Source organism: Sminthopsis crassicaudata, chromosome X (genome assembly GCF_048593235.1).
Source record: "Sminthopsis crassicaudata isolate SCR6 chromosome X, ASM4859323v1, whole genome shotgun sequence".
NCBI classification, from domain to species: Eukaryota; Metazoa; Chordata; class Mammalia; order Dasyuromorphia; family Dasyuridae; genus Sminthopsis; species Sminthopsis crassicaudata.
In genome coordinates, this window is record NC_133623.1 from 60,446,064 (window position 1) to 60,474,041 (window position 27,978).

Consider the following 27,978-nt stretch of genomic DNA (forward strand, 5'->3'; position numbering starts at 1 on the left):
CCTGGTATTTGTCTTTTAGCTTTTATTGGCTCAGTTCCCATTTGTCATGAAGAAGGGTTAATGCAACTTGAAAACTATAACGCCCGATGTACCTTCATCTTTTGTGTCATAGGAATTCTTCTTAGTTTTAAAAATGGCTTAGTTGCTGCAATTCTGCATCACCAACTCAGAGTATTAATAGTTGCTCCTTCCTTCCAGGCAGTTAATGTCTGATCTTAGGTTTTTATTCAAAGCATTGATCTCTAGATTAGCCAGTGCTTGACATGGAGAATAACAAGCATAGATTGGTGAGCTCTGCTCCGATGCATCATTCTCCTAGCTGTCCAGAAGCTGTCCAGAACTGCAGGAGTCCCAGCTAATGAATCTTATTCCTAGGGCTTGGTGTCAAAAGCAAGTCAGATGCTCTTGTACTCCAGAAAAAAAAAGGGCATATTCCCTTAGCTTTTTAATTGAAGCAGCTTCTTTTTTGTTGCTGAACACATTCTTCCTTGACCAGGATATAAAAGAATTGTGGCTCACGGGCTCCAAACAATCTTTAAGAAAATTTAAATTTAATTAAAACAAGGATTCTTATTGTTTGGAGTCTTTTTGTCTTAGACTCTTTGGGCAGTTTGGTGAGGTCTGTGAACCTCTTCTCAGAATAAGGCTTTTCTTTTCTTTTTTAATTAAAAAAATTTTTTTATCTTTTTTTTTTAAATTATAACATTTTTTGACAGTACATATGCACAGGTAATTTTTTACAACATTATTGCTTGCACTCCCTTCTGTTCCGAATTTTCCCCTCCTTCCCTCCATCCTCTCCCCTAGATGGCAGGCATTCCCATACATGTTAAATATGTTATAGTAAGAATAAGGCTTTTCAATGACTAAAGTAAGATACATAGAATTACCAAAGAAATGAATTATATTAAAATATAATGATCTCTAATTGGCAGAATCCAGGCAAATGTTATTTTGGTGAGCCCCAAAGATTGTATAAGGCCTTAGTACCTTCTTTCTTTCCCTAAAGGTTACTTCGGTTTTCAACATTAACCCCAATACCACGGATTATCACGGCCTGTGTCTTAAGGAATCTGCCATGTTGTGGTTGAATAACAGCGACATCGACTCTCTTGAATTTCTCTTTGCCATAGTGAGTAACACTTTTATGTTAATCTCCCATTTCCAATTATTCGACCAGGGTGGATTAAGAGCCTGCTGTGTGCTAAGAACTTTATTAGTTAAAACAGTTCCTGTCCTCAGAACTTACCTTCTCCTTGGGGGAAACAGCTCAATCAACAAGCTGGTAGTAAGTGCCGAGACACAGAGACAAAAGCAAAACAGTCCCTGCCCTCGAGGAGCTTACTTCCTATCAAAATGTTACTCTTTCTCCTGGAGAATTAGGTTGGCCCAAGTAACAACTTTCCCTTTATCTGAGAGCTCTGGTGCTTTATGCTTCAAGATTCCCTATCTATCAGTCCCTGGTGCAGATTGTAACTTAGTAGACCATCCTTGAAAACTGCTATGGCCAAAGGATTTGTCCCCTTGTGGCTACTCTGGTGAGGAGGCTCTCTGGGACGACAGAGTCTATCTAGGCCTTCCAGAGCTTATATTGCACTGGCATAGCCGTCAAGAACCAAGAGAGGAAGAAACCTTTGAGGGGACCCTTCTTTTCCAATTCTTCCCAAAATGTGGCCTGTGGGGGTCTTTAAGGAATCTGTGAGCTGGTCTCTTATAGGAATGCTTACAGTAGCCTTAATGCTAAAGGTAAGCTCCTTGGTAAAGGAGAGGATCCAGAAGTCCCCCAAATTCTCTGCATGGATTTTTTCTTTGTGAAGAACATGTGTTTTTAATATTTTTAGTTGGAACTCCATTATGGCTCTCCAGAAATATTTCAGGCCTTTTAAAGAACATCTCATTTTTGATCCTAACGTCAATACGGCCCATGGTGGCAATTTTCCTCCCTGTGCGCTAATTTCACGGCCCACACTCATAGTTCTGAAAGCTGTAGGCTGGTTGCCCTGGCCTTTAGTTTTGGTTGGTTGGTAACCATATATTCAGGGTATTCTCAAAGTCTTAGTGCTGATTTAAGTGACTTAGTCTCTCTGTACCTCTGTCTCCTCATCTGTAAAATGAGGGAGTTGGACTCAGTGACTTTGAAAGTCCCTTCTAGCACATATTCTAGAATTCCCATGAATTTCAGTAGTCTGATGCCAAGTGGGAGTCTTGCCCCTTATTAGAGTGCCCTGTAAATAGAGCTCATTTAAGAACCATCAATATAGAAGAACAGTTTTCAAGTTAGGGGTTATTTCATTGAATTAAGACCACGATTTCCCCTTTTTTTAGAGCTAACCTACTGTAGTGCTGGGCTTGGAATGAGGAAGAACCCACATGGGTTTCTAGTCCTGTCTCCCACACATACGAGCATGACTGTGGGCAAGTCTTAACCTCTCACTGACTCAGGCTCTAAGACTCTAAACCTCAGTGGCTAACTAAAGACCAGGGTGGCTAGCCTAAAGCCCTTCAGAACTATGACTGTGGCCCATGAAGTTAGTGCATAGGGAGGAAAATCGCCACCATGGGCCGTAATGATGTTAGGATCAAAAGTGAGATTGTTCTTTGAAAGGCCAAAGCCCACATCAGATGTTCCAGAAGTCACAGATGGTGACCCATCCTCCACCCGCAAATTGGTTCTTTATTGGAGTACATTTGCTCTGGTCTGTAGCCCCACCTCTCCCTTAGGATGATGTTCATTTGTAAACTAGTCTGGAGACTCATTATAGATTAACTGTTAAGTTAGAGAGGAATCAATTGGATTAAACTGTACATTTTCTCCCTTTAATGAAATTTGTCCCTGTTATTTGGCCTGTCTTTGATTACACAGTGATGTTCAAAATGACTTGTTATACTTATTGTTGGGAGCCCTGGCCATATTAACTACTTTAAGTTTATATAGGATAGCTCTAGATTTATTTTCCTTTATATTATGATATATTCTTTTCCTTTATATTATGATATATTATTTTCCTTTATATTATGATATATTAAAAAAAAGTAGATTAAATATGTTTAAACTTACTTTTACATATTGTTTTCCTACCATGTTTATAGTTTTGCTTTTTTGTATGTTTGTTTTTAATGATACATAGATTTGTACTCTGATGAAGGACAAAAGTTATATTCTTTGGTCTTGATAACAGGACAGTGGTAGGGATTTATTGTGAAGATTTTTTTAGTGCATTTTTGCTTGATTTGTCCAATGTTGCTCTATGTTTCAAGTACACACGGCTTCTTACAACAATCAGAACTGACTGTCCTAGGAAAAGGAAATTTAATTTCATTTTGGTATAAAAAAAGTTAAAAAAAAAAACAACCTCCTGATGCTTAAATCTTTCTATTAAATAAAATCCTTTGAATAATGAAAAAAGATTTTTAAAATCCTCTGTTATTGGTGCCTTAAGACCTAATTGTGGTCTATACCACCTTTAGAAGGCTTTACTCATTTAGCTCCATAAAGGAAAGAATGATGGATGTTGTTTTTGTCATTGTTGGATTTTTAATTCTATTTATTTAGCCCATAATGCTAATTTGAATCATCTGGGGAACCCTAAGTGACTAAAGGCCATGTGATTGAAAATGTGGTGAGGAAGAAGGAAAACAGAGGAACAGGATTTGGTATTTCTTTTGAAGTCTTCTAGGAGAGAGAGCATGGTGTAGTAGATAGAAAAGACCCAGGTTCAAGTCTTACCTCTGATACATACCAATTGTGTTACCCTGAGCAAGTTCCCTAATCTGGTCTAGACTGCAGAGAAGGTTCCATCATGCACTGATGGGAGGTGTTTCTTCAGCTGGCAGTTTCTTAAACCAATGAAATCCCAGGCCCAGGCCCTGTCTCTATATCCCATTGCTCTCCTGGTTTCAGGATCTCATGTTGGGGGGCGGGACCTCCACTCCATCTGCTCCATCGCCATCTCATCCATCTCATCGCACATTGCTATCCATGTCCGGTTCTATTTTCCTTCAACAATATTGATCTCGACCCACTTTCATCTGCTCTGCTATCTTGGGCCTCAGCCTGCCTTTTTCCCTCTGGACGTTTAATGTTTCTGTAGACAGTTGTGAGGTGATCCTGCATGTTGTTTAACTGAAAGCTTTCTTCAAACAGAGAGATGAAAACCGGTTCTATCTGAAAGGGGTGAATATCAGCTTGCCTGTTGCAAAAGGTTCTGGTAAGCCAAATGGGTCCTCCCAACCTGAGGAGGGGAGGGTGAGACAGGGGGACAGAATAAGTGAGAGTCACTTGACCTTGAGTTATCTATTTTTAGCCAATACTTAACTACTTAGAGTTCCTTTAGTGTTTTCCATGAGACCAAAAGCTAGTTTATTGTTGGAAATGAGGTCACAGCTAAAATTTGGAAGCTTACTTAATTAAAGTTTATTGATGGAACTCTGACATAAGTAGAGTGTTGAGTCCTTTCAAAAGAGGGAAAGGGAAGAAGAAGGGAATAAGCATTTCTATAGTACCTACTATGTGCCAGGAATCATGCTAAGCATTTTTTAAATAAATATTATCTCATCATATAGTTTAAAAGACTCAGGTTAATTTGGATTGTAGAGAAGGCTAAAGATTGAGAGTGGTGGAATGACAAGTGTTAGGGGCTGACTGTGCAGTTCCCCTGGAAGGATGTGAGACCCAGAGTTTGCTCCTAACAGAAAAGGGCAGCAGACTTCAAATCGGAGGGCCCGTCTTAGGCAAGGCATTTAACTTTTCTGGGTCTGAATTTCCCCTTCAGTAAAATGAAGGGATCAAACTAGACAGTCCCTGAGATTCCTTCTGTCTCTAGCTCTGTGATCCCACATCTGATCTTGGGTAAATCCCTTCCCTTCCCTGGGCTTCAGGTTCCCCCTCTATAGAATTTAGGGGAATAAAATGGCTTTTAAGACCCCTTCCAGCTCCAAATCTATGATTCTAAGAGTCTAAGGAGAATATTAAAGCTATTTAGTTAACCCAATTGCTATTACAAATAATAAAATTATGAAAAGTTTGCGTGTCCCAAGCTAGCATCCTTAACAGAGAATCTTAAGACCTTGGGCAAGCTCTAATTTGACATTTAAAGAAGTAACAGATCTTTGTCTTTCTTTAAAGGTTTCGTTGCTGGGAATAACAACCTTACCTGCTGGGATGCCCCATTAGGAAGCTCTTACATGTGCAAGAAGGAGGATGTCATCGAAGTTTCAGACACATTTCAGATAAATACTTTTGATGTAAGAGTCCAGCCTTTCAATGTGGTTAAAGGAAAGTATGCTACAGGTAAGAATAAAGCAGATTTTATTAAAACTTTCTTCTATGGAAGTCCTGAACCCAACAGCCCAATAGGGAAAATAGACACTTTTCTGGGCTGCTGGCATTCCTGTGCACAGGCCGATCTGCAGACGAGGCTCAAGTTTGCACTCGCTTTGCTCAGACTTAAGTTGGTCGGTCTGTTACACGAATTCAAAAAGAGCCAAATATGAAGAACAAAATGTATGAAAAAAGTGAGGGCAGCTTTAGTGAACCTAGTTAATAGGCTAGAGCAAAGGTCGGCAAATTTTTGGCAGGGCCTGTGAGCTAAAAATAGTTTTTGCATTTTAAAATAAAGCTTTATTGTATTTCAAAATGTAAAAACTAAACATTCAATAGGCTACATTTAGCCATAGTCCATGCTTTGGCGATCCCTGGGCTAGAACATCCCTTGTCTTTTTTAGAGGACAAGTTTTAGAACATGGCAGGAACATGATAGCTAAGGCCACCATCTCCTTTCAACCCTATAATATTTGTATTATTGAAAAATCCATTTTTTGATTTTATTTTTTTTCATTGCCTGGAGGCCTTTGGAAAATGTGGTAAATTTGGATTATCTTTTTTTTTCCTCAATAGGATTTTACTTTTCCAAAAACACACAAAGATAGTTTCCAACATTAATTTTTTAAACTAGATACAGACAGTTTCTGTTTGGAATATTTAAATAGAAAACTCTAAGTATAAGGGGATGTAGAGGGGAGATCAGCTATTGTTACAAATGAGAAGGATGACTGTGTTCTTCAGCATTCCAAACAAGACTTACTAATCATTTCTCTTTTTTGTTTCATTTTTGTTTCGTTTTGTTTTCTTTTAATAAGAGCTTTTTATTTTCAAAATCCATGCAAAGATAGTTTTTAACATTCATCTTTGCAAAACCTTGTGTTCCTTATTTTTCTCCCTCCCTCCCCACTTCCCCTAGACAGCATGCTGCACAAGAAAAATCAGATCAAAAAAGGGGAAAAATGAAAGGAAAAAAGCAAACAACAACTAAAAACATGAAAAGATTATTCCAATGTTAATTTCTGTAAGATTTTGAGTTTCAGATTTTTTTCTCTACTTACCTCCTTCCTCCCCTCAAGGCAGCAAACTGATATAAGTTATACCCGTACAATCATTTTAAATCATGTTGTGAAAGAAAAATCAGAACAAAAGGGGAAAAAATACGGATTAATTTGACCAGAGCAGAGGATTCGAAATGCTGTGTACCTGTACACAGATGGGCTTTGGGGAGTGTCCCCGGCATACTTTACATATACTGATCCTAAAAGCAATGCCAGCTTTTTAGATGTTTAGAAAAAGAGCAACATTAATGGCACTGCAGAATTATTCATTATTGCAAATTCTAAATCATGCAGATATTTCTTTCACTAATATGCCCTTTCTTTCTGACTATTTAATTTTGTTTCGCAGCCAGGGATAAATGGACCATATCAGTTATTCCCATCTTCTGCATACAGAATTTTCATAGTGAAATACACCCCATAAGCCTTATTGTAAATATTGTAAATAAAACTAGCCATGCTTTATGAAGCATCTCATTGATTCTGTAGTGAGGTTCAATTCTGAATTTGATTTCATTCTGTGAAAATGAAGCTTTTCACATCACCGCAACCCACATGTTTATTTCTGAAATTAATTTCCCCCCCTGTCAATCCTTCAATGATTTGGATTCTTTGAGAACTTTAGTTTGCCTATCTTTTTTTCTGATGTCTTATGTTATTAACCTTGTTTTTGGTCTCAGATTTCCGTTGAGGATTGAAGAGTCTATTCAAGTGTGTTTATTCCTCAGTTATTTGTAATTGAGATGAACTATGTTTTCTTCTCATTTGGAACTCTGGCGTTACGTGTACAAATATTTAAGGATATCCAACTAGGGGAGCTACATGACCCAAGAGTCAGGAAGACCTGAGTTCAAATCCTGCCTCAGGCATTTAACACTTACTAGGGAATGTCACTTAACCCCAATTGCCTCAACCAAAAAAAAAATTTTTTTTAAAGAATATTTATCCAGAATATATATACAAGCTGGTAAAGTTTGCTAACATGATAGAGTAATCTATTTGTGAAAAAAAAACAACTGTTGTCCTCAGGTGCCAAAAAGCCAGGTATGCTTAGCTAAATAGGGCAAGATAGAGAAATTGAGATGTCAGATGGGGAATTATGGATTGGTCACAGAAGAAGGAACAGTGTAGTATATGGTAGAACAGAGTCCTAGATTTGCAGGCAGAAAACCTGGATGTGAATCTCAGCTCTGTTCCTTACTACCTGTGTCATCTTCAGTAAATCACTTCTCTTCCCCTGAGCCTCAGTTTCCTCCTCTGCAAAATGAGGCAATTGGACCAGCTGCCCTCTGAGGTCCCTTCCTGCTATATTTTTGTGATCTTGGACAAGTCACTTCTTGTCCAAGTGTCCTCACCCATAACATAGAAAGATTGAACTAAATGGCTTCTTAAGTCCCTTCTAGCTCTTGCTTCAGTAGCCTGTGGAGCCAGAGTAATCGCAAACTGTGAGTGGGAGTGAGATGAAACAGGCCATCTTTTTGACTCTTGGGTATTTGTGGTCTATCCCTCAGTTGCTTATTTCTGTGGGGAGGATGAAACCTGGGCAGCATAGGCTGCTCTGATCCAACATTTCTGATTGTTTCCAAGTAAACAGCCCAGGGGATGTGGCTCCTATCTGTGAGCTGGGAGTCCCAGGGAAGACCACATTCTTTACCTGGAATGGAATTCCCAAGTCGCCCAACCCCAAGGAAAAGTCACTCGGCCCAGTAGCCATTCACCCTCCCATTAAGTTTCCATTCTGGTTCTGTGGTCCCCTTGCACTTCCAATCAAGCAACAGCTTCTTTAAAAAGGAGCAGATGGCCTCGAGGGGTGAGTCTTGGGCCAGTGTCTGCCACCTCGCTGCTTGGGGTCATCGCCAATTCTCTGGGGCTTTGAGCGGGTTCAGAAAGTTGGTTGTTTAAAACAACTTGCTTTTTGAACACTAAGCAAAATAATTTTTAAAGCTCAATATAATCAGTTGTGGACAAATCAAGGATTTTGCTTGTATTTACTGTTTGTTGCAAACTTTTTCTATCTACAGCCCAGGAGTGCTCACTGGACGATGACAGCATTCTAATCCCAGTTGTAGTTGGTGCCGGGCTTGCAGGCTTGATTCTCATTATAGTGGTTGCTTACATAATTGGCAGAAGAAAAAGCTATGCTGGATATCAGACCTTGTAAACGGAATCACTGTTTACAGTATGACGAAGCAAGTGCAAGTTCCAAAATTAAACACCATTCAATTGAAATCTCTTTAGCTGCGATCCAGAACTTGGGGGGGGAGGTTGGGGTGTGGGTGGGGAAACGGAATTGAAACAAACTGCAGCAACAAAACAAACAACAATAAAAAAAAAAAAAAAAAGCAAAATAAAATGCATGGTCATGTGGCTTTCCTTTCCCAAATAAGAAGTAAACTCATCAAGTCTCCATTTTTCAATCAAAAAAAAAAAAAAGAGAGAGAGAGAGAGAGAAAGAAAAGAAAAAAGATATTCATAATCAAATAGATTAAAGAGTCCATTTTGGGGCTCTTGTTATTTTTTGAGCGTTCTACTATTATAAGTAGAGTTAAGGAAAATGTTTAATAATGAAAGGAATTACCTACACATGACAAACCAGGGCATTTTATCCCCTTCCCTTCTCCACTGAAATTTGTACTTGCTTCTTCTGTGTTTTTATGATGATCTGTTTGGAAGATAAACTTAACACAGCCCTTGCTAATTCTGTACATCTTGATCTTGGAAATACCCACAAATGGATTTGTCCGGTGCCGAACAATATCTCAGTCTTAGCAGGGGCTGCTCGCTTCCCTTTATAGAATTTTGAACGTGTTTTTTGGGTGGTAGCTGTAAAAACCAGAGGAACAATGGTTACTTCCCCCTCCTGCTTCTCGCTTTCTTACTGTGGCTTCACTTAGGTTTTAAACAAACAATTGGATAGCATTGAAAGCACAGGATTACAACTGAGTCCTTTTCGGTCTCATTTCCAAGTTCTCTAACTCATGTGCTGTTTGTCATAGTATTATTAGCCTACTCTCTGTAGACTGCTTCTATCTACAATCATAAAACTAATGGAAGGTGGGGGTTTTTTTTTGGGGGGGGGCTATTGTAGCATTTTTGCTGGTATTGATTGGGTTGAAAAAAGGGAATACCCATTTGATTAACTAGCTTGGTATCTGGATGATGAAGTGCACTTACCTTTTATTCGTGTTGAATAGTGTCCGGTGGGGGATCTGAATGTCACTGCCCTTTTGGAGCAGCACCCATCCCAAAAGATGCTCTCTTCTCTGTTTGTGAACCAGCATGACTTGCTGCCTGACTGCCTCCCCACTCCTAACATTGAAATGGTTCTGTGCTAATTAGAATTTGCATTGTGGTTATTTCTGATGGCAGGGCCCATTTGTGGGCCTTGTGGTGAGATGCGTCAGTTATCCATCCATGGGCGGCACCTCATGAAAAATGATTTGGGGTAGAGCAAAACCTTGGGGCTTCATGAGTGGGCAGAGAGCACACGAGCTGGTGGCCAAAATAGAGCATCTTTTATCCTTGTATTTTTTGAGGGTGAGGGGAGAGGGAGGGACATATTCTGATGATGATGGTAAACTATTATTATAATGGAGATGTTTATTTTTATTTGTTTGCAATCAAATCGTTGTAAATGATATGATTGGCTACTTAAATGCCATAAATCTTGACTGCACTATTTAAATACACACACATACACGCACACACACACACAAAGTGTCCCCAAAGTCACTGCAAACACTGAAAACAGTACAGAGACTTTTGGGACATTCTGTCTATGGAGAGAGGGAGTGGGAGAAATGGAGAGATTTGGAGATTAAGAAAGGATTGGGAGAGAGTGAGAAAGAGATTGAGATGAAGTTATTACTCAGGTGTATAGTATACTCAGTCTAGCTAGCTCTAACAAGCCCATTGAAGTAAGTGATGGTTATTTTTCCATACATCCTTGGCCTTTGGTTCGTTAGTGCTTTCATTCAGTTGGTACTTAGTTGAGGGCTGGACAGAGCCTCAGCATGGTGGTGTTCAAATGTTTCCTAAAGATGAATTATAATCGTGGTAGCAAAGGTTGTGGATTACTGCTTTCATCGTTGTTGAGCACGAAGAGAAATCTAGAAAGTCTTTCGAGAGGCCAGATAATTCACAAAAGGCTTTGGGCCTTCGATTCCAAACTGAAGCTTTTCTAAATTGGAAGCACAAGAACAAGGCATGGCACTCAACACATTTGAACTAAGATTTAGCTCTCCAGATTATATGTCTGCCTTGGATTTTAAAAATACCTCTAATTACCACTGTTCTGTAGAAGGGCTGACTTGCAATTTCATTGACTCTCTTCTTTAATGTGGATTGGTTTATATATAGCTATTTCAGTTGTTATTTGGTGTAGCTGTGTATCCTTTGCACCTTGTGTATATCTCATTCATACCACAGGGTTGAACTAAATCCCAAATTTGAAGATAGTAAATACCTTCCTGGTAACTTTCCAGTAGTTAAAAGAGAGTTTACGAGAGGAAAAACAGATCTATATAAATATTTTCTCATGTGTTTCTGCTTAAAATTGCTTGAACCACTGTCAATTTAACCCACAAATTGCTTTGAAAAATAAAGCAAAATAAGTTTTTTTCTCTGTTAAAGAAACTTGGTCACATTTTTTTAAAAAAATGGTCCAAGCCAAGATTTCTCACATGGGTAATTTTCTTCCTTCCTTCCTCCCTTCCTCCCTTCCTCCCTTCCTCCCTCCTCCTCCCTTCTCTCTCTCTCTCTCTCTCTCTCTCTCTCTCTTTCTTTCTTTTTCCTGGGAATTTTTGTAATTTTATTTCTAAAGGAGATATTTGGACACTCTCTGGGTAGAAATAAGGACAAATTATTCTCTCTGTAGCTCCCACTTCCTTCCCACCTTCCAATCCCCCTTTCACGCTTACATCATATTATAGGGGAATTGCCAGGTGAAGGGAATTTCTACGTTTCTTATACCAATGGATAAAGTTACAGAGCAGGGAGAGTTTGTTGGTGGCGAGGCAGGTATTAGGGGGCGAGGGGTACCTGGCTTTTTGTCACTGAATTTTTTGCAAGTTAGGAAGAAACAGTATAGTGCAATGGGAATACTGTTTGATTAGAGTCAAAGGTGCCAAGTTCAAATCTTGGCTGTGTCATTTCCTAGCTGTGTGCAGATCACACTCTGGGCTTCAGTTGGACTGGATGGTCTCAAAGGTTCCTTTCAGTTCTAAACCTCTGATTCCAGATCTCTGAGCCTGTGATCTTGTGAAGCTTGGAAAATCCAGATGGTGCTGGTATTGTTCTGCAATTCTTTATCCCACTTTTTAGGTTTCAGAAAAGCTAAAGGCTCTTTCAAGAAAAAGTTAGTTGTGTTGGTTGACAACTGGACAGACTGCAGACTGGGTTTTTCTTCCAGTAATTAGAGCTTGTATACTGATTAGACCAAAGGTAGATCTTCCAGGTTTATAACATAGACTTCTAAGGTTGATCATGGGTCTTTAATGTTGAAGGAGTAATGTTGAGGGAGAACCACTTGTTCAAAAGTCCAGGGTAGTTCAGGACCATGAACATTCTCAAGTAATTTTCATTTCTGTATTACTTCTATAATTATAATTCACTTCTCTGTTCTTTTTAAAATAATGAAACCCTCTAATTTTGAGATGAGAAAATTACTACCTCAAGATATCATTTGATCACTGGAGATACTTTCTCAATAACCCACTTGATTTAATTTTTCCATTTTGCTATAACCATGCCTTTTGTGAAGAGTTGATCACTGTGATTTCTGACTGTACCAACCAGTTGCTTGACTTTGTATAAATCACTTACCCTTTTCAGATCCTCAATTTTCCCTTCTGCAGAATGAGAGACTGGACTAGATAATGGTAAATGATCTTTTTTTTGATTCCCTTTCAAGCTATGAGTCTTTGATTTTCCTTTCATTTTCTGATATGCTTAATTATCATTAATTCTCGAATTAATTCATGAACCATCCAAGAGGTGGCTAGGTGGCCCAGTGGAGAGCATCATCTTCCTGAGTTCAAATCTGCCCTCAAAATATTTACTAGCTGTGTGAGCCAAGTCACTCACTGTTTACCTCAGTTTCCTCATCTCTAAAATGAGCTGGAGAAGGAAATGGCAAACCACTCCAATATCTTTGCCAAAAAAAAAACCCTAAATGATGTCACAAAGAGTTGAACATGCCTGAAAAAAATGAGTAGCTATAAACCAAACACTTAAGCATCCTATACCCCTAACTAAGTTAAACTATATAGTGACTCACTCTTTGTCTTCTAACATGATACAACAGGAAAAGGCCGAATCTTCGATCTCTTACTGTTTTATGATTCATTATTCCCATATTTTGTCTCCATTTTTTCTCCAAGAAGGCCACTTTGTCACACCATCCATTAATAAAATGCAGTTTTCTTCTTAGGTACCAGGATAGAACTGAGCTGGTATTGGTTATTTTTTTTTCCAGTTGAAGAAATAGGACAAGATATCCTGAGAAAGGCTGATAATGTTGAGACTTGAAGTTATCATACCAAAAAATGTAACTCATAATGCTAGTTTCTCAAGGAGAGCTCGGTATCACAGATGGGCATGCAGTTGGTTTCTGGGGATTTGGGGACTTAGTAACAAATTCAGAACAGAACGGTCCCTTCTTCCTAGTTGAATAACAGACATATTCCATTCACAGAAATCATGTTGCAACTTGATTTGAAACATTCTTTAATGGTCTATCATTTTAGGACTAAGTTTCAAGAATCTAGTTAAAACTTGTCCTTGAATCTCAGCTGCAAAGATCCTCTATCTTGCCCATTTATTCTGTTGGGCCTTTTTTTTGTAACATTTTATTCAATTTTGTCCTATAACTTTGTCCTTTTGGAAATGGAGAACTCTATACTGCTTTTCTGATTTTAAAATTAATCCCCAAATAATTTTTTTTATCTTTTCAGCATTAGGTGATGTTAAGCCCTCACCAAATGGTGGGTCATCAACACACTTTCAGAATGAAATTTACCTTAATTTCGATTGTGCTTTTCTTAAAATAATAGCCTTTCCATTGCTTCTAGAACTGCAAAAGTCAATTTGAATTATGTTCAATAAAATATTTGGTTCTAATGAAGTATTTTCCCCTAACTCAAGAGCTACTAGAACTTAAAAGTTTTTTAAGTTTTTTCTTCTAATTGAGACCACTTTGAAGTAGGCCATAAAGTTCTTTCTTAAAGCTTTTTTGGCTTGAATTGCCTTTTTGATCTACCTTGCTCATTTATTGATTTTTTTATTGATTATTTATTGATGAAAACTAAATTGGTAATATTTGTTAAGTTAGTTGCCATTATGAGTAAAATATCTAATTTTGGAGGAAAACAAATATGAACCAGATTCCAGTTCATCACCTAATTTTGCCAACAAAGCAAAAAAGAATTCAATTTGTGCCACAATTCAGGTCTGGTGCTTTATGATGGGAGAGCAAGAGAGATGGTAACAAGCAGCTGAGTGAGAATTTAGGGAAGGGAAGGAGTGGAGAACTGATGTTCACTGATCTGGTATCCTTAGTTTATCTGGACATAAACGAGAAGGAAGGCAGTCTTCAAGTTCATGCAGATGATGCTTTAATTCAACCCATTGCCTCTAGTTTTATTCACAATTCTATCAGACTTTGTTATTTAATTTCCAGGATGAGAGCAGATTAGAAGTGGGTGAAAGGGTTGTTAGAAACAAACTGAGGGTAGGGAAAACTGACTGTTGACGGACCTAATAGGAAAGAAGGCAGGAACAGCCCTCTAGACCTCAGTGGAAGCTATAGGTTCCTACATTGTATCCCACAACTCAGGATAATATTGATGTTCCCCATAATAGATCACCTCTCAGTTTTTCCTTTAATAAGGCAGAGAAAAGTATAAATGCATTGTAGAAAGTTTTCAACCCAAAACGAATACAATTTTTAGAAGAACAGATGTTGTTTAGGCTACGTTTCACTTAATTATCTGGAAGAATTCACTTATGTTGAAACCGTTCATTCCAGAATGAGGTTAGGTAAATGAGATATAGCTGATCTGAAAAACAAGCCCAAGAACAGATGATAAAAGCTATTGATAAAGTATCTATAATCAATAAAAGATCTATAATAAGAAAGAAACAGGAAGGGGAACTAGGAATTTTGGACAAGTGGCCAGTATGGTTGTAATGTCTTTGTTGTGTACCAAAAAAAAAGTAGGGGCAGAACAGGGGCCCATATTTAAACTTGTTTAAAAGACGGGGGAGCACAAACACCCCCACCCAAACAAAAAGCAATAAAAACTATTTTTAAAATTAAAGTTAATTAAGATTAAAGAAATGGAATATTCTGACATGATTTGACAACTTTTCCTTCAGTCTTGCTTTTGATTGGTTTTCAGTTATTTTTTTCTCTCAAATTTGCCCTTTTTCTATATTTAGCAGAAGAATGCCGTGCAGATGATGACTACTTCGTTGTACCCATAGCTGTGGGAGCGTCTTTGGGAATATTAGTTATCCTGGTGCTCTTGGCTTATAGTATTGGCCAAAAGCGTCAGGGTACCGGATATGAGCGATTTTAGCACCTGAATTGACCCTGTCCCAATTTAGCGGCATGCTTGCCACATAATCAGAAGAAAATGTTTTCTTACATGATTAGTAGTTCCGACTGTTTTTAGAGAGAAATGATAGAGCCAGTATTTTAAAAGGGAATGTTTTTAAAGAAAGTTGTACTGATGGTAAAACTGCGAGTTAGAATTGTTCTTTCACTGGCCTTAGAAACTTAGGTTTGACAGCTTGTCTACATTGACACTTTTGTAATGTTAGCCAAGCTCTGATCAGAAGTTCAAGTGCCTTAAACTATTAAGACCATGGGCACCGTTTGAATGAAATATGTACTTGTGCATAAATGACATGATGGATTTGTTTGTTTCTCTGCCAGTGTTTTCATGTATTGATGTCTGAGTTCTTGTGATTAAAGCTTCATTGCAATGCCTTCTGTATATCATTCATTACAATAAATATTGATGATGCAGCCCAAGTGCCCAGCAGATAATGCAGCCCAGGTGCCCAGCAGATACGATCAACCTTTGATTTTCCACTGAGTAAATAAGAGATGGTGGTCCTAAGACCAGCTGGCACTCATAAGGACACAGGACCATTATGCTGGCTGCCTTTATTTAACAAAGACAGCTATGAGGAAGTGGAGGTGGAGGGGAATACCAAACTTGGATGGGGGATTCTGTTTTGGGTTTTTTTTTTTACTAGTTAAGTGACCTCTGAAAGTCTTTGAGCCTCATTTCCCCTCTAAAAATGAGGGCAGTTGAATCACTCTCTGCCTCAACTGAAAGGTACAAGTTTTGGAAACCTCAGGACCTTAAAGAAATGTCCACAAGAAGATCCTCTAGTAAGGATGAAAGTAGCTTAATGTCTTACCCAGACAAAATCCCACCCAGGAGGTCTACCAGGATATGAGAAGGGCCTCTCTTAATGAGCTGGCTTCTCTAGGACACCCTCATTCACCCTTTCGGTACTATAAACTGGAAGCACAAAACACATTTTAGCAATAGTGGGTTTCTTCCTTGGAGTTTTTGCCTTGGCTTGGTCAGTGCTGGGAGGCGAACTTAAGACAGGCAATAGGGCCCACTGGGTACGATTTAGATAACAACTGGAGTTTTGTATTCAACTGGGGCTGGGGAATGATGGAAGGCCTTGGGCCTGTGTTCCATAAGGATCAGATGAAGGAATTGGAAAGATTTAGCCTACGGAAGTGACGAGAACTGGCTTTGAGAATTTGAAAGGCCATCATGGGCAAGAGGGAATAATAGGTTTGCTGCTTAGAGCAGGGAGAGGAAGCTGCAAAGAGTAAAAATTAGACCTTGTGTCAGGGCACACAATAGGGCTAATCCTAATAGGGTTGTCCAAAAGTGGAATGGGTTGTCTTGGAGGGGGGTGGGGGGATGTAGCGGACTTGTCAGCTAGTTGGGAGGATTGCCTGAGATGGCTAGGGAGGTCTCTTCTAGCCCTCACGTTATGTGACAATTGTATTTCTTTCCATTTACTTGGGTGATCTTTAGGTGATTCAAATTTGTTCAAGATTGCTTATTCTCTTTGGGCACCAAGCAGCTTTTGAAGGGAGAGCCTGTCCCTGCTGTCCCCAAATCCAGCAGCCATACTCTAGTTGCTTAAAGTTGCTTATGCAGGATGGCCTGTTACCAGGGTGTAGCTCCTGCTGCTAAAGTGGGCTGGGAAATGTCCTTTACTCCCTAAGTGTCCTTCCCTGAATGCAAGAGGCAGCAGCACAGTGTTATGAGGCCATAGAATTAGGGAACAGCACTGGAAATTTGGCCCACTGTACAGATTGACCTCTTTCCTTCCAGATTTGACTTCTTCCTCTGTAAAAAAAAAAAGGGGGGGGGGACCAGGCTTGGTCTATGAATTTTCTCTTTCGAAGAGAGTAAATGTATGACAAGCAACAGTTCATTGAGTTGGGAAGAGACAGATTCAAAGTTGCCTTACTATTTTATTATTATTTTAATTCAGTTAGTGGAAAGATACTGACCTGTTTTCAGAAGATCGTAGATATTTTGACCTTTTATTTATTTTAGTTTTCTTTCAAAATATTAGCAGTCAAGAATTGTTTAGTATTTTACTAATTGGTTGTTGCTTCAGCATCTCATTTGGTTTTCCTCAGTGAAGGGCAGGCAGTGCTATAATTCCTTTTAATAATTTATTGAGATTCACACTGCAACCCAGAGTCCCTTAGCAGCTGCCTTTCTAATTAAAATGCAGGTGTGGTCTATGAGTTTAAAATAGCAAGGAGCAAGGGAAAAATGGCAAATTTATTGCCCAAGTATAAACCACCTTATGTGTCCCTGTTTTTGTTTTTTGTTTTTTTTCCATAGTTATATTATTGGTATTTGGGAAAAATCCAGTTCAATTCAATAAACATTTCTATTTTTAATGATTTTAGCAAAGGAAATCTGTTATATTGAAATATGATTATCAAGTTAAAAAAAAAAAAAGTTCACAGTACCATGTTAATGACTCTTGGCCTAGGGCCTAAGTCCCTTCCAGGGACCTTAGGGGCCATCTGGTCCAGCCCTCTGATGAATGAGATGGAGCAACAGAGGTTATTCAATCTCCCTCCCAACCCTCCCATATATCCTCTGTGACATGGCAGCTTAGGACTCATGTTCCTCAAGAAGATATTAGTAAAGTGTCTTCTCAGTGCTGGGCCCTATTAAGAATCACAAAAGTTAAGACATGGGAGCAGAGAAGAGGACTTTGCAAAGAGGCCCATCGAGGCTTTGTATAGGGGCAAGTTTACTCACCATTGTGGCTGCCCAAAAGTAGAATGGGCTGCCAGCTTGTTCGACCACACCTGGCCTGTATTGGGGGAGCATGGGGGCTGAAGGGGACGGTTACAGTTAAGAATCACTCAGAGAAGATGACCCACTAGTTTCACCTTTTATATGATAAAATTGGGCCCATTGTTCTTTCTGCGGGTGCAGTAGTTACTACAAAGTGCTACAGTGTATGGTGGCCTTGTGTAATAATCGCACACTGGGGCCCACTTGGAGCAACTGGCCTTGTCTCTCATAGGACATTGTTTTCCCATAATGCCCTTTAGGTGCTTTTTTTGGCTTGATTTAAGAAGGACATACGGCATGCCAAAGACTTTTATTATGGAAAGTATCTATGTATCCTGTAATATCAAGTGGTTACTACACATAAGATCTGTGCCCTGTATCAGCCATGCAAAAATGAAAAACATCACATAGCCCTCAAGGATTTAAACTCAAAATAGGTGTATTGTAATAATTATCATGTTTTAAAGTTTGCAAATTACATTTATTATCCTCACAACACTGTGAAGTAGGCACTATTATTATCCCTCTTTTACAGATAAGGAAACTGATACACAGGGAGGTTAAGTAATTTATCATAGTCACACAGCTCTTCAATTTCTAAGGCAGGCTTTGGAACTCAGATCTTCCTGATTCCACATTGAGCATGCTGTCCATTATACCAAAGCGCTTTAGAAGAAAGGAAAAAAAAAAATAGGAAGGTCTCATTTGTAGCTGATAGGAAGTAAGGCAGACTTCATGGAGGAGGTATCCCCTGGGCTAGGCCTTGAAGAAAAAAAATTTCAGCATCTGACGATGGAGAGAAGGTAGGAGACAGGACAGGACAAATTCAAGACAATGACCGGTAGTCATAGAATTCTAAATCTAGAATGTTAACGGATTTCAGAGGCTAGCTTCACATTCACAGGTGAGGAAACTGAGGTACAGAGAAGTTGGTTAAGTGACTTACTAGGGTTCACACAGCTGGAGATGGTCTGAGGCCGGATTCGAACTCAGATCTCCCTGACTCCAAATCTGTGTTGCCTCCATCACATCACACTGCTGAGCTTGGCTAAAACCTAAAATGCAAGAAAGGAAGCGGCAGAAAATAAGACCCCGAAGGCAAAATTGGGTCAGACTGTGGAGGGTCTTCAGCGCCCCATTGAGGGAGTGTGAAATCGGCCAAGTTAACAATTCAACATGGCTGCTTACAGCCACTTGGTACCTACCCACCTGGTCCAAACTGGTCAGAGTGTTAATACCTGCATGAATAAATCTGTTTTGTCTTTTCCAAGTTACTCTCTTACAGGAACTCTTTTTTTGGGAACCCTCGTGTTGCGCCTGTGTTGTATTTTGGTGGGGGCCATGGTGGGTAAGGAAGCGGAGTGTAGGTGATGAGTCTGTTCTCCTGTGTCTAACGGAGGAAACGGGCGCTGGCCAGCAGTGAGCTAAGCAAAGCTTTTGTTTGCACATCCACTTGAAATGGTCCTTTCCTCCTAGTGGAGCCGGTCGGGTTGTGTTTCTGGGTTTGAGTGGTCTTGGGGGAGTGGGGCAAAAAGGGACGAGTATGGGAAGTGGGGACAAAAGCAACCTTTTAGAGACCAGGGTTTTGTTTGTTTGTTTCTTTGTTTTGTAAGAGACGGCACATGAACGGAAGGAATGGAAAGACCAGATTTGAGGAAAAGGAAAAAGTGGCAAGGTTGTTAAAGATTAATCTCAGTGTATTTGCTCCTGGCTTAATTGCTAAAATCCTTAGGTTCTTTACTAATATCCTTTCCCTACTTTCTGTTTGTTCTTTTTCAACAGCCCAAGAATGCTTTGCTGACTCTGACCTGAACTTTCTTATCCCAATCGCAGTGGGTGTGGCCCTTGGCTTCCTTATAATTCTTGTCTTTATCTCCTATATAATTGGAAGAAGGAAAAGTCACACTGGCTATCAGTCTGTGTAATCACTTCATCCTTCATTGGCTTTCATTTCTAACCAACCAAAGTAACATGTTTGCTACATGGTGCGCTAGTTGTTGTTCTTGAGTCAAAATTTCTTCCCGCCTGTGAGTTTACTAGCCAGCTTTCGTATGAGCGAGCCTTCTAAAACCAGATGGGTTCTTTCCGTCCAAGCTGAAACGTAATTACTGAAGGAAAGATTTGCTCCTTTAAAACATTGTCTCTTATGGATCTTGTGGCTGGATGTATTCTCCAGTATCGCACAGCCCAAACCATCCGTGCATGACTCTTGTCCGGGTCCCTCGGCCAATCTCGAGGGAGTCCGCCCAACGGGCTGAGGGCCTCCTGGTTCTCGCCATTAGGCAACACTATCCCTTATCCCTCGTTCTTGCTGGATACTCAGCCCACCTCCCTTTCCAATCCTCCATCTCTTTCATTTCCTCTTTTACACAGCTTTGTGCATGTCACTCATCGTTCACAATGTGCCGTGACCCATTTATCCCCACTTTGTGTCTGTCTCTCCATTCCCTTTTGGCTGACCCTCAATTCTGATTCCTTGGAAACGATGGATGACATGCTTTACTATCATAGTGAATCGGTATTAAGAAGATGGGGTTTCATTTTGGGGAGAAGCTTGGAGTCATCAAAAGCTGGCACCATCTCCCAAAATTGATCCAGGGGCTTCAATGCAGATTTAAGCTCTTAAGTCAGTCAATTTCTCAACAGGCCTTTTTTATTGAAGTTTTTTTTTTCCAAAGCATATGTGAGGATAATATTTTCCACACTGACCCTTGAAAAACCTTGTGTTCCCATTCAACGGGCCTTTATTAAGCACTTACTATATGCCAGGCAATGGTGCTAGGCTAGTGATGCACAGAAAGGCAAGCAAATCAGTCTAGAAAATTACATTCGAATGGATCAGATTGTTAATGATGGGAGGAACCTCCAAAGGTCATAGAGTCCAACCTTTTCATTTTACCAATGGGGATACTTAAGCCCACTGAGAGGAAATGAGCCAGTGTGGGATGGTATAAAGAGGACTGGATTTGGAGTTAAAGGAAGTGGATTCAAATCCCACCTCAGATACTAGTCGTGTGGATTTGAAGCAAATCATTTCACTTTTCTAAGTCTCAGTTTCCCTATATGCAAAATGGGGGGACTGTATCTGAGGATCCCTTAAAGGGAACATTTCGCGGATCTACTTGAATCTTGCTACTTTTCCCAACACACTTCAACATTTCCCTCTCCATAATGAGCAGGAATGTTGTTATTGAAAATTACTGCAGAAAGAAATCTTGGCAATTTCTCAGATTTCGGACTTTAAATTTAGGTCATGGCAATGATTCCCACCATACCCCCAAGAAGATCATTGTTATTTTTCCATTAATGGGATCTTGACCACTATTTTATGACTGATAACAAAAGCCCGGCTGTTTTCTTTCTTACTATGATCTGCTAGCTGTTTGTTATTATTATTTTTAAGTAAACATTATATTGATTGATGATTACCTTCTCTAAGAAGGAAAATTATGCCCTACAAATATAGAACAAATTGATTCTCTCACATTTTGACCCCTAGGTAGAATAATGAATAAACAATGATCTTTTTCAGTGTTTTAAGTATTATGTTTTGTAAGGAGGCAGTTTGTTTCCCTGGAACCCCAACTAACTCAGAAAGCTAAGTCCCCTTCTCTCAATTTATACAGCGGCTTGCGTGTTTATAATTCTTTATGATTAAATAGTTGTTTCATCGAGGACTTTTTTGTTGGTTTGCATGGGGTTTGGTTTCTTTTTTCTAAGCAGCTAGTGCTAGTCCTAGGGATGACATGCACTCTAGATTGTCCTCCTTTAGGATCTGAATGTCCTGGAAATTTGTTTCACTTGATAGATATCCCTACGCCAAGCCCATTTGGTACTGGGGGTAAGGTACTCCCAGCCTCATATTTGCTTTACCGATGGAGTGTCACATTATCCTTATGTTTCCCTCGCCTTAATCATCACGATGGGCCTGTGGTCTCACTTCTGCTATTGTATAGAACACATCCCTTTCACTTCTTGGAATGTGCAGCTCTTGTCTGTATCCTCCCATAAATCCCCAACCATGTGCAAATTTGTAGAGCTTTGGATGCTTTTTTAAGTGTATTCTCCATTCTAGTGACACTTGCGTAAGGTTTCATTTCCCACCTCCAAGCCTTTGCATCTGCTGTCTCCCATGTCTAGAATGCACTCCCTCCTCCCCTTCACCTCTTGGAATCCCAAGCTTCCTCCTGAGCACAACTCAGGTGCCACCTGAGGCCTTTCCTGATGCCCCCCAGTTATTAGTATTCTCCTCTTCCTAAAATTACTTTGTATGTACTTCGTATTTACCTCTGAACATGTTTATCTCTTCCCAGTAGAATGTACGCTCCTTGGGGGGCAGGGGCTGCTTGTTTTTTTGTCTTTGTATCTCCAGTGCTTTAGAATAGTACCCGGCACACTGTAGGTGCTTAATAAATGTTGAATTGAATTACACCACATTGGGTTGTTTCATCTCTCTGGGCCTCAGTTTCCCATTCTGTAAAATGATGGAGTTGGACTGCATGACCTTCAAAGAACCCTGCCAGGTCTAAATTAGTGCTAATGGGACTGCTTTCCATGTCTAGTGGTATCACGAAGAGGATGTTTGTTTTAACCACGATACCTTTCTGTGGGCTAATTCAGGACCCAAAAAAGCCCCAAAGATGACTTCATTGGGTTTTCTCTTGGTTTAAAAACAGAATTGAATATTACCTTTATTTAAGTCCAAAGCTACATCTCAGCACAATAATATGGTCACCCTTTTGCTTCCACCATTAATCAGTTCTAAAAACATTTGTCAACTATTGAGGTTATGAGACAATTTCTTCCCCTTCTAAAGATCGTAGAGTTTCTCAGGCATCTTTCTGTGCTCCTTTGCTTGGCTTTAAAGGCCTATTTCCCAATTTAGGACAGAACATTAGCTTGTTTAATTATATCTTCCTTAGAGCACTCTAGCTATGGCTCACCCATTTCAGCATCCCTCTTGCCGGTGTATGGATATAAAGAATTTTTCCCCTTGGAAGCCTCCTTTTGGAAATGTTCAAGGTGTTGAAGGTTCTAAGAGTTTGGGTCAACATAATAGCACTGTTTCAGCAAATATACATGACACAGGTGACCTAGAAACAAGATTAATCAAATCATCTTTTGACCTTGATAAAATTTTAATTTAAAACATGTTTTTGGATGCCGGGGCTCATGTTGTTTTTCTTTTTAACGGGAGGGAAAGAATGTAAAAGTCAGAATTCTAAAAATGAATGTCATATATTTTTCTTTGAAAAATGTGTTGATGCTTTTAAAAAGTTGTATTGATGTCTTGGGTTTTTTAGACCACACTGGTTTCTAGAAGACCTCCCCTTCCTCCCCCCACCAAATCCAGTGTCTCTTGTAATTCATCATTGTTTTTGCTGTTACATGCCAGATTCCGGCCTCAGAGTCCTCCATTTCTCCCATGAAAGGAGAGAAATGATGGGGTTTTTGTTTTTATAACACAATCATTTGAGGATATATTGCCCACCCCTCCCCTTACCCCTTATCCCAAAACCATGCAGTGAGCCTTCCCTTATAATAAAGAAAAAATAGTTAAATAAAACCATCTGATATAGTGACAAAGTTCTAATAGAGTATGCAAAAGACTACACCCATAATCCCCCACTTCCCCAATGAAAGAAAGGAGATACATTTCCTCATCTCTTCCCTTGGGCCAAGATTTTATCTTGATGATTAAAACCTACGTTAAAAAAAAGAGAAAAAAGTTATACTCAGAAAATTATCATAAATATATCCTAAAACATTGAATTTTATTTAGAAACTGTGTTGTGTCTCTCAGCTTCATTTTAGAAAGAAATTAGCAGATAGTATAGCTTTCTCTTGTCATAGCTCACCGAGCAGGACTAAACCAGAACAGGATGGAAACTTGAGGCCTTTTCTACCTCCAGGCCAAGTTTGAAAAGCGTTCAGCTCTGTTCACTTGGTTTACTTTGATGCCAGCGACATAACACCAGATCAGAACGCTATAGAGTCTTTGACATCTAATTGGTTTTGCAGTCAGATTTTAGTTTGGGGGGATGGCTAGCCTCGGCTGCTATTGAAATATTTGGATAGATGTGGATATCTGCTAAATTTAGCCAAAGCTACTTTGGTTGACTATTTGTGGCTCTAGAACAAAGGATTCGAGCTCCATGTTTTTCTTGAGCAATTATAGGGTTCATCCCATTGGGTCATTTTGGATTTATCTCACGTGTTGATTTTAGTCTCAGCCAAGTGGATCCATGGAGCCTCCCTGAACAACTCTGATCCATGGTTTATCTTTAGAAAGAAACATTTCAGAACCTTAGTCCAGGCCAAGGGGCCTACATTGCCATGGAAATACCAGGCATGCAATCTAGAAATAGAAACGCAAACCAAGACCTTACTTACATCAGCTCTTCTTGACCAATGGGTTTCAGAGAATAACAGTCTTCGTGGATGCTCATGAATGGCATTGTTTCAATTCATTCTGTCCCGAGAAAGGTTGGGGGGACATGAAGAGGGTTTATTTTATTGTAGTTGTAATCTCACCACAAAATCTTTATATACAAAGGCATACATGTCACATGAAGTAACCAGGTTATCCAAATCACTACATATGTAGAGAAGAAGAATTTTCAGTTGGAAGTCCATTCATGGTTTTCATATTTTGGAGTGTCACTAAAGAGCAATTGTTCATATTCTTGTAGAATAGCAACATTTCATTCTAGGAAGCCACGTGAAATTATAAGAGACTTGAATAACTTTTATATGAAAGAAAGAAAGAAAGAAAGAAAGAAAGAAAGAAAGAAAGAAAGAAAGAAAGAAAGAAAGAAAGAAAGAAAGAGAGAGAGAGAGAACATCCATTGCACTCAACTGGGACTCAGTGGAACTTTTTCTGCCCTGGATTGTAATCACCTACATACCACACTGCAGAGCCCAAACCCTGGCCTGTCATATTCTTACCCAACTTGAAGTTCCTGCCTGGCTTCTTTTAAGAGTCCAAAGGATACTTTGCAGGGCTGGGGCTGCTTAAGAAGCCAACATCAAACAAGCACATTAAGGTTACTGTAGCATGGGGTGATTAATAATATGGTCCTCTGACTTGGAGAAAGGTTGTATTTTTTAATAATCATTGGCTAGTGATGTGCACATGCTTTTTTTTTTAATAAGTTTACTTTGATGTTTGGCATTTTCTCATTATTACAGTGGTGATTTAGATGCTAAGATTATTTTTAAGTTTCTGTATATAGAAATCTGGGGGTACCCCATAGTCAAAGAATGTGAATTAAAAAGTTCTCAAAGGAAAAATTGTAAACTATTAACAACATTTGAAAAATTGCCCCAAATCTCTAAAAATAAAAGGAATGCAAATAAAAACAACTGAGATGTTGCCCCCCACCCTGAAAATTGTCAAGGATGACAGAAGATGGTAACGGTCAGTGTTGGAAGGGCTGCTGGAAAATATACATTGTTGGTGGAGTTGTGAAGAAAGCAAATTGGAATTATGCTTTTAAAAAGACTACAATGTCTGTACTCTTTGATCCAGAGATGCCATTGGTAGACCAATGTCAAAGACAGAAAGAAAGGCCCCATATGCCCCCAAATACTCATAGCACCACTTTTTTTCTGGTAGTAAACACCTTGGAAACAAAGGTGTCCTTTGGTTAGGAGATATCTTTGGTTAGGAATGGGGAAAAAACATAATAAGCACTTAATAAATGTTTGTTGACTAATATGAATGTAATGGTACCAGGAAGAATTCAGAGAAATATGGGAAAACTTACATAACTGAAGTAAAAGGAAATGAGCTGTACCTGGAAAACCACAGTCTCAAGGGAAAGAATTTTTTAAAAACTGAACACTGTAATTATAATAAACAAGTGTGATTCTGGAAAGAAAATGAGAAAATGTACTTTTCTTCCTCCATTAAAAGGTGTGTGTGGCGGGAGGGGTGAGAGGTATATTTGTGTATTGGTTGGGTTGCTTACCTGCATTTTTTGATGCTTTCTTGGTAGCTAGCTTGGTAGGCAGAGGAGGGGAGAAGGATATGTTTAGAAACAAATATTATATAGAAATGAAAGAGATCAATAAAAAATTTATCTGGTACTATTTTATTTTTCCAAATACTTATAAAGGTAGCTTTCATCATTCATTTTTGTAAAATCTTATCAATCAAAATGTAAAAGAAAATTAACAAAATCTGGACATCTTTAACATTTTTGTGCTTTTGTCTGCTACCACTCTGTGTGTGTGTGTGTGTGTGTGTGTGTGTGTGTGTGTGTGTGTGTGTGTAAGAGCATTTTGAGCATGCTTGTTTCAAATGCATAAAAGGAATGGAAGAAATCTTAGGAAACATTGTATTTGTGGTGAGAGATGTATTTTTGAAAAGATGGTACAGTATCTCATATCACATGCTTTTTGGAAGAGAGGTGGTGGGCTACAGATGCTGAATGAGGCATACATTATTACACATGATAGATATTAAATTGCTTTGTTTAATTGTGCTTCTTTGTTACAGAGAAGAGAAGGGTTCCACTGGGGCAGAGCAGGACAGGGATATCATTGGAAAGTGAGTGATGTGAAAGCATTTCCTTTCCTCAAAAGAAAAAGTTCTGAGGAGAGAACTCTAAGTACCCAGTTCCCCATGTTAAAACCGTGCAGTTCCACACTCATTTTAATAGAAGCATAGATTTAGAGTCAGAAGAAAACTTAGAGTTGATGGGGATGTGATCTATGATGTGGGGTTTGGCACCAGATGGCGACGCCAAAAGTTTGGCTATGTGAAGAACTCACAGTGTCTTTCTCTTTGACAAAAGGTAGATTTATCTTGGGGAATGGCTTACAGACAAAATGAAGGGATACAAGAGACACAGGGAATGGTAAATATGAAATAGAATGAATGGAGAGTGTATGGAAGACCAGTTCCTCAATGGAACTCCCAATTATCCAGGAGAAAGGGAGCACTTCATGAAGTTGGGGTGAGCCCTTAGCTGGCAGGCTAAATCCTGACAGAAATTTATCACCCTAAAAGGGTTAGCTATAAGGAGAAGTGGGGTTGGGAAGCAGAGTGGAGTTAGAGGAGAGACCACATGGCATGGGGGAGGAGGAAAGATACCAGGAAGGGGAGTGCTATGGTGGACTGACCCAATGAAAGGCATTAAAAAAAGCCATGGGCCCTGTTGTTTTATAAGGAAAATTTAGCCTCAGGGACTTGACATAACTTGAATTTCTGATTAGATAATCTCCAGAAGGTAGAACCATGGAACTAAACTAATCTCAGTTATCAGAGCCTCCTACCTGCCTGCCTGCCCCTGGGGATCAATTCTTTAGTTTCTCTTGTCCAAAACACCATTCAGGACCTCATCAATAGGATCCAACTCTCTCATTTTAAAGATGAGGAAACTCAGAGTGAGTGACTTGCTGAAGTGCACACACCTAGTAAGTATCAAAGGCAAGATTTGAACCCAGGGCTTCCTGTCTCTAAGTCTGGTACTCTCTTTCCTATACCATGGTGTCTGCTGTTTATATGGTCTTCATATCCCTTTATATTATGCTTCACACAGACCACTTGTTAACTAAGGTCTTTTTTTTTTTTTTTAAATAGCAAGTCACCATTTTAACAAGCTTGTCATATTTTTAGATCTTAAATCAGGACCATCCTGTCCCTCAGACTGTTCTGAACCCAGAATCATTTAAAACATTTTTCTTATTTTACTAGGATTATTCAAAAATTATATTGAACTTGATGAATACCAAATCAAATTAGCATTTTCACATTGTAAAATATAAAAAGATTTTACAGCGAGATTTTCTCTTAAAATATATAATAAATTCAGCATAGAACTTTCAAAGTTGTCGTGCTCGCCTATGTCCTTCTGAATTTCTTCTTTTTGATGTATTTTTAATGTGTAAATGACCCTCTTTTCTTTCTGTTGGCAGTCCTATCACTAGTTGTTCTCTCTCCCATCTCTGCCCTTCCAGTGGGGGAAAAGGGAGAAAAAACCCTCATAGCAAATATGTGTGGTCAAACGTAACAGATCTCCACATAAGTCAAGGCTGAAAATGTCTGTTTTTCATGTCCTTTGAGTCCATTATCTATCTCTCTATCACTGGCGTGTTTCATCATTTGTTCTCTGGAAGCATGCTTGGTCATCACATTGACCAGCGTTAAGTCTTTACAAATCGTTTTTCTTTGCAGCGTTATTATTCCCAAAATTGTTCTGTTTCTGTTAACTGCACTCTG

General features: G+C 39.2%; 1 protein-coding gene across 4 annotated transcripts in view; it reads left to right on the forward strand.

Annotated features, from left to right (window-relative positions):
• The window catches only part of LAMP2 (lysosomal associated membrane protein 2), a 32,428-nt gene extending 10,247 nt beyond the window's left edge, over positions 1 to 22,181 (forward strand). Inside the window, exons 6-10 of one of the 4 annotated variants that reach the window (XM_074278025.1) lie at positions 1,010 to 1,132; positions 4,145 to 4,208; positions 5,126 to 5,290; positions 12,214 to 12,260; positions 14,821 to 14,943. In XM_074278025.1, the coding sequence (XP_074134126.1) occupies positions 1,010 to 1,132; positions 4,145 to 4,208; positions 5,126 to 5,290; positions 12,214 to 12,254 (393 nt within the window). In that variant the 3' untranslated portion in view covers positions 12,255 to 12,260; positions 14,821 to 14,943. Of the gene's footprint in view, positions 1 to 1,009; positions 1,133 to 4,144; positions 4,209 to 5,125; positions 5,291 to 8,402; positions 8,735 to 12,213; positions 12,261 to 14,820; positions 15,373 to 19,532 lie in introns of those variants that run through there. The other 3 variants (XM_074278023.1, XM_074278022.1, XM_074278024.1) reach the window with 3 other exon arrangements.
• Positions 22,182 to 27,978: the final 5,797 nt, after the last annotated feature.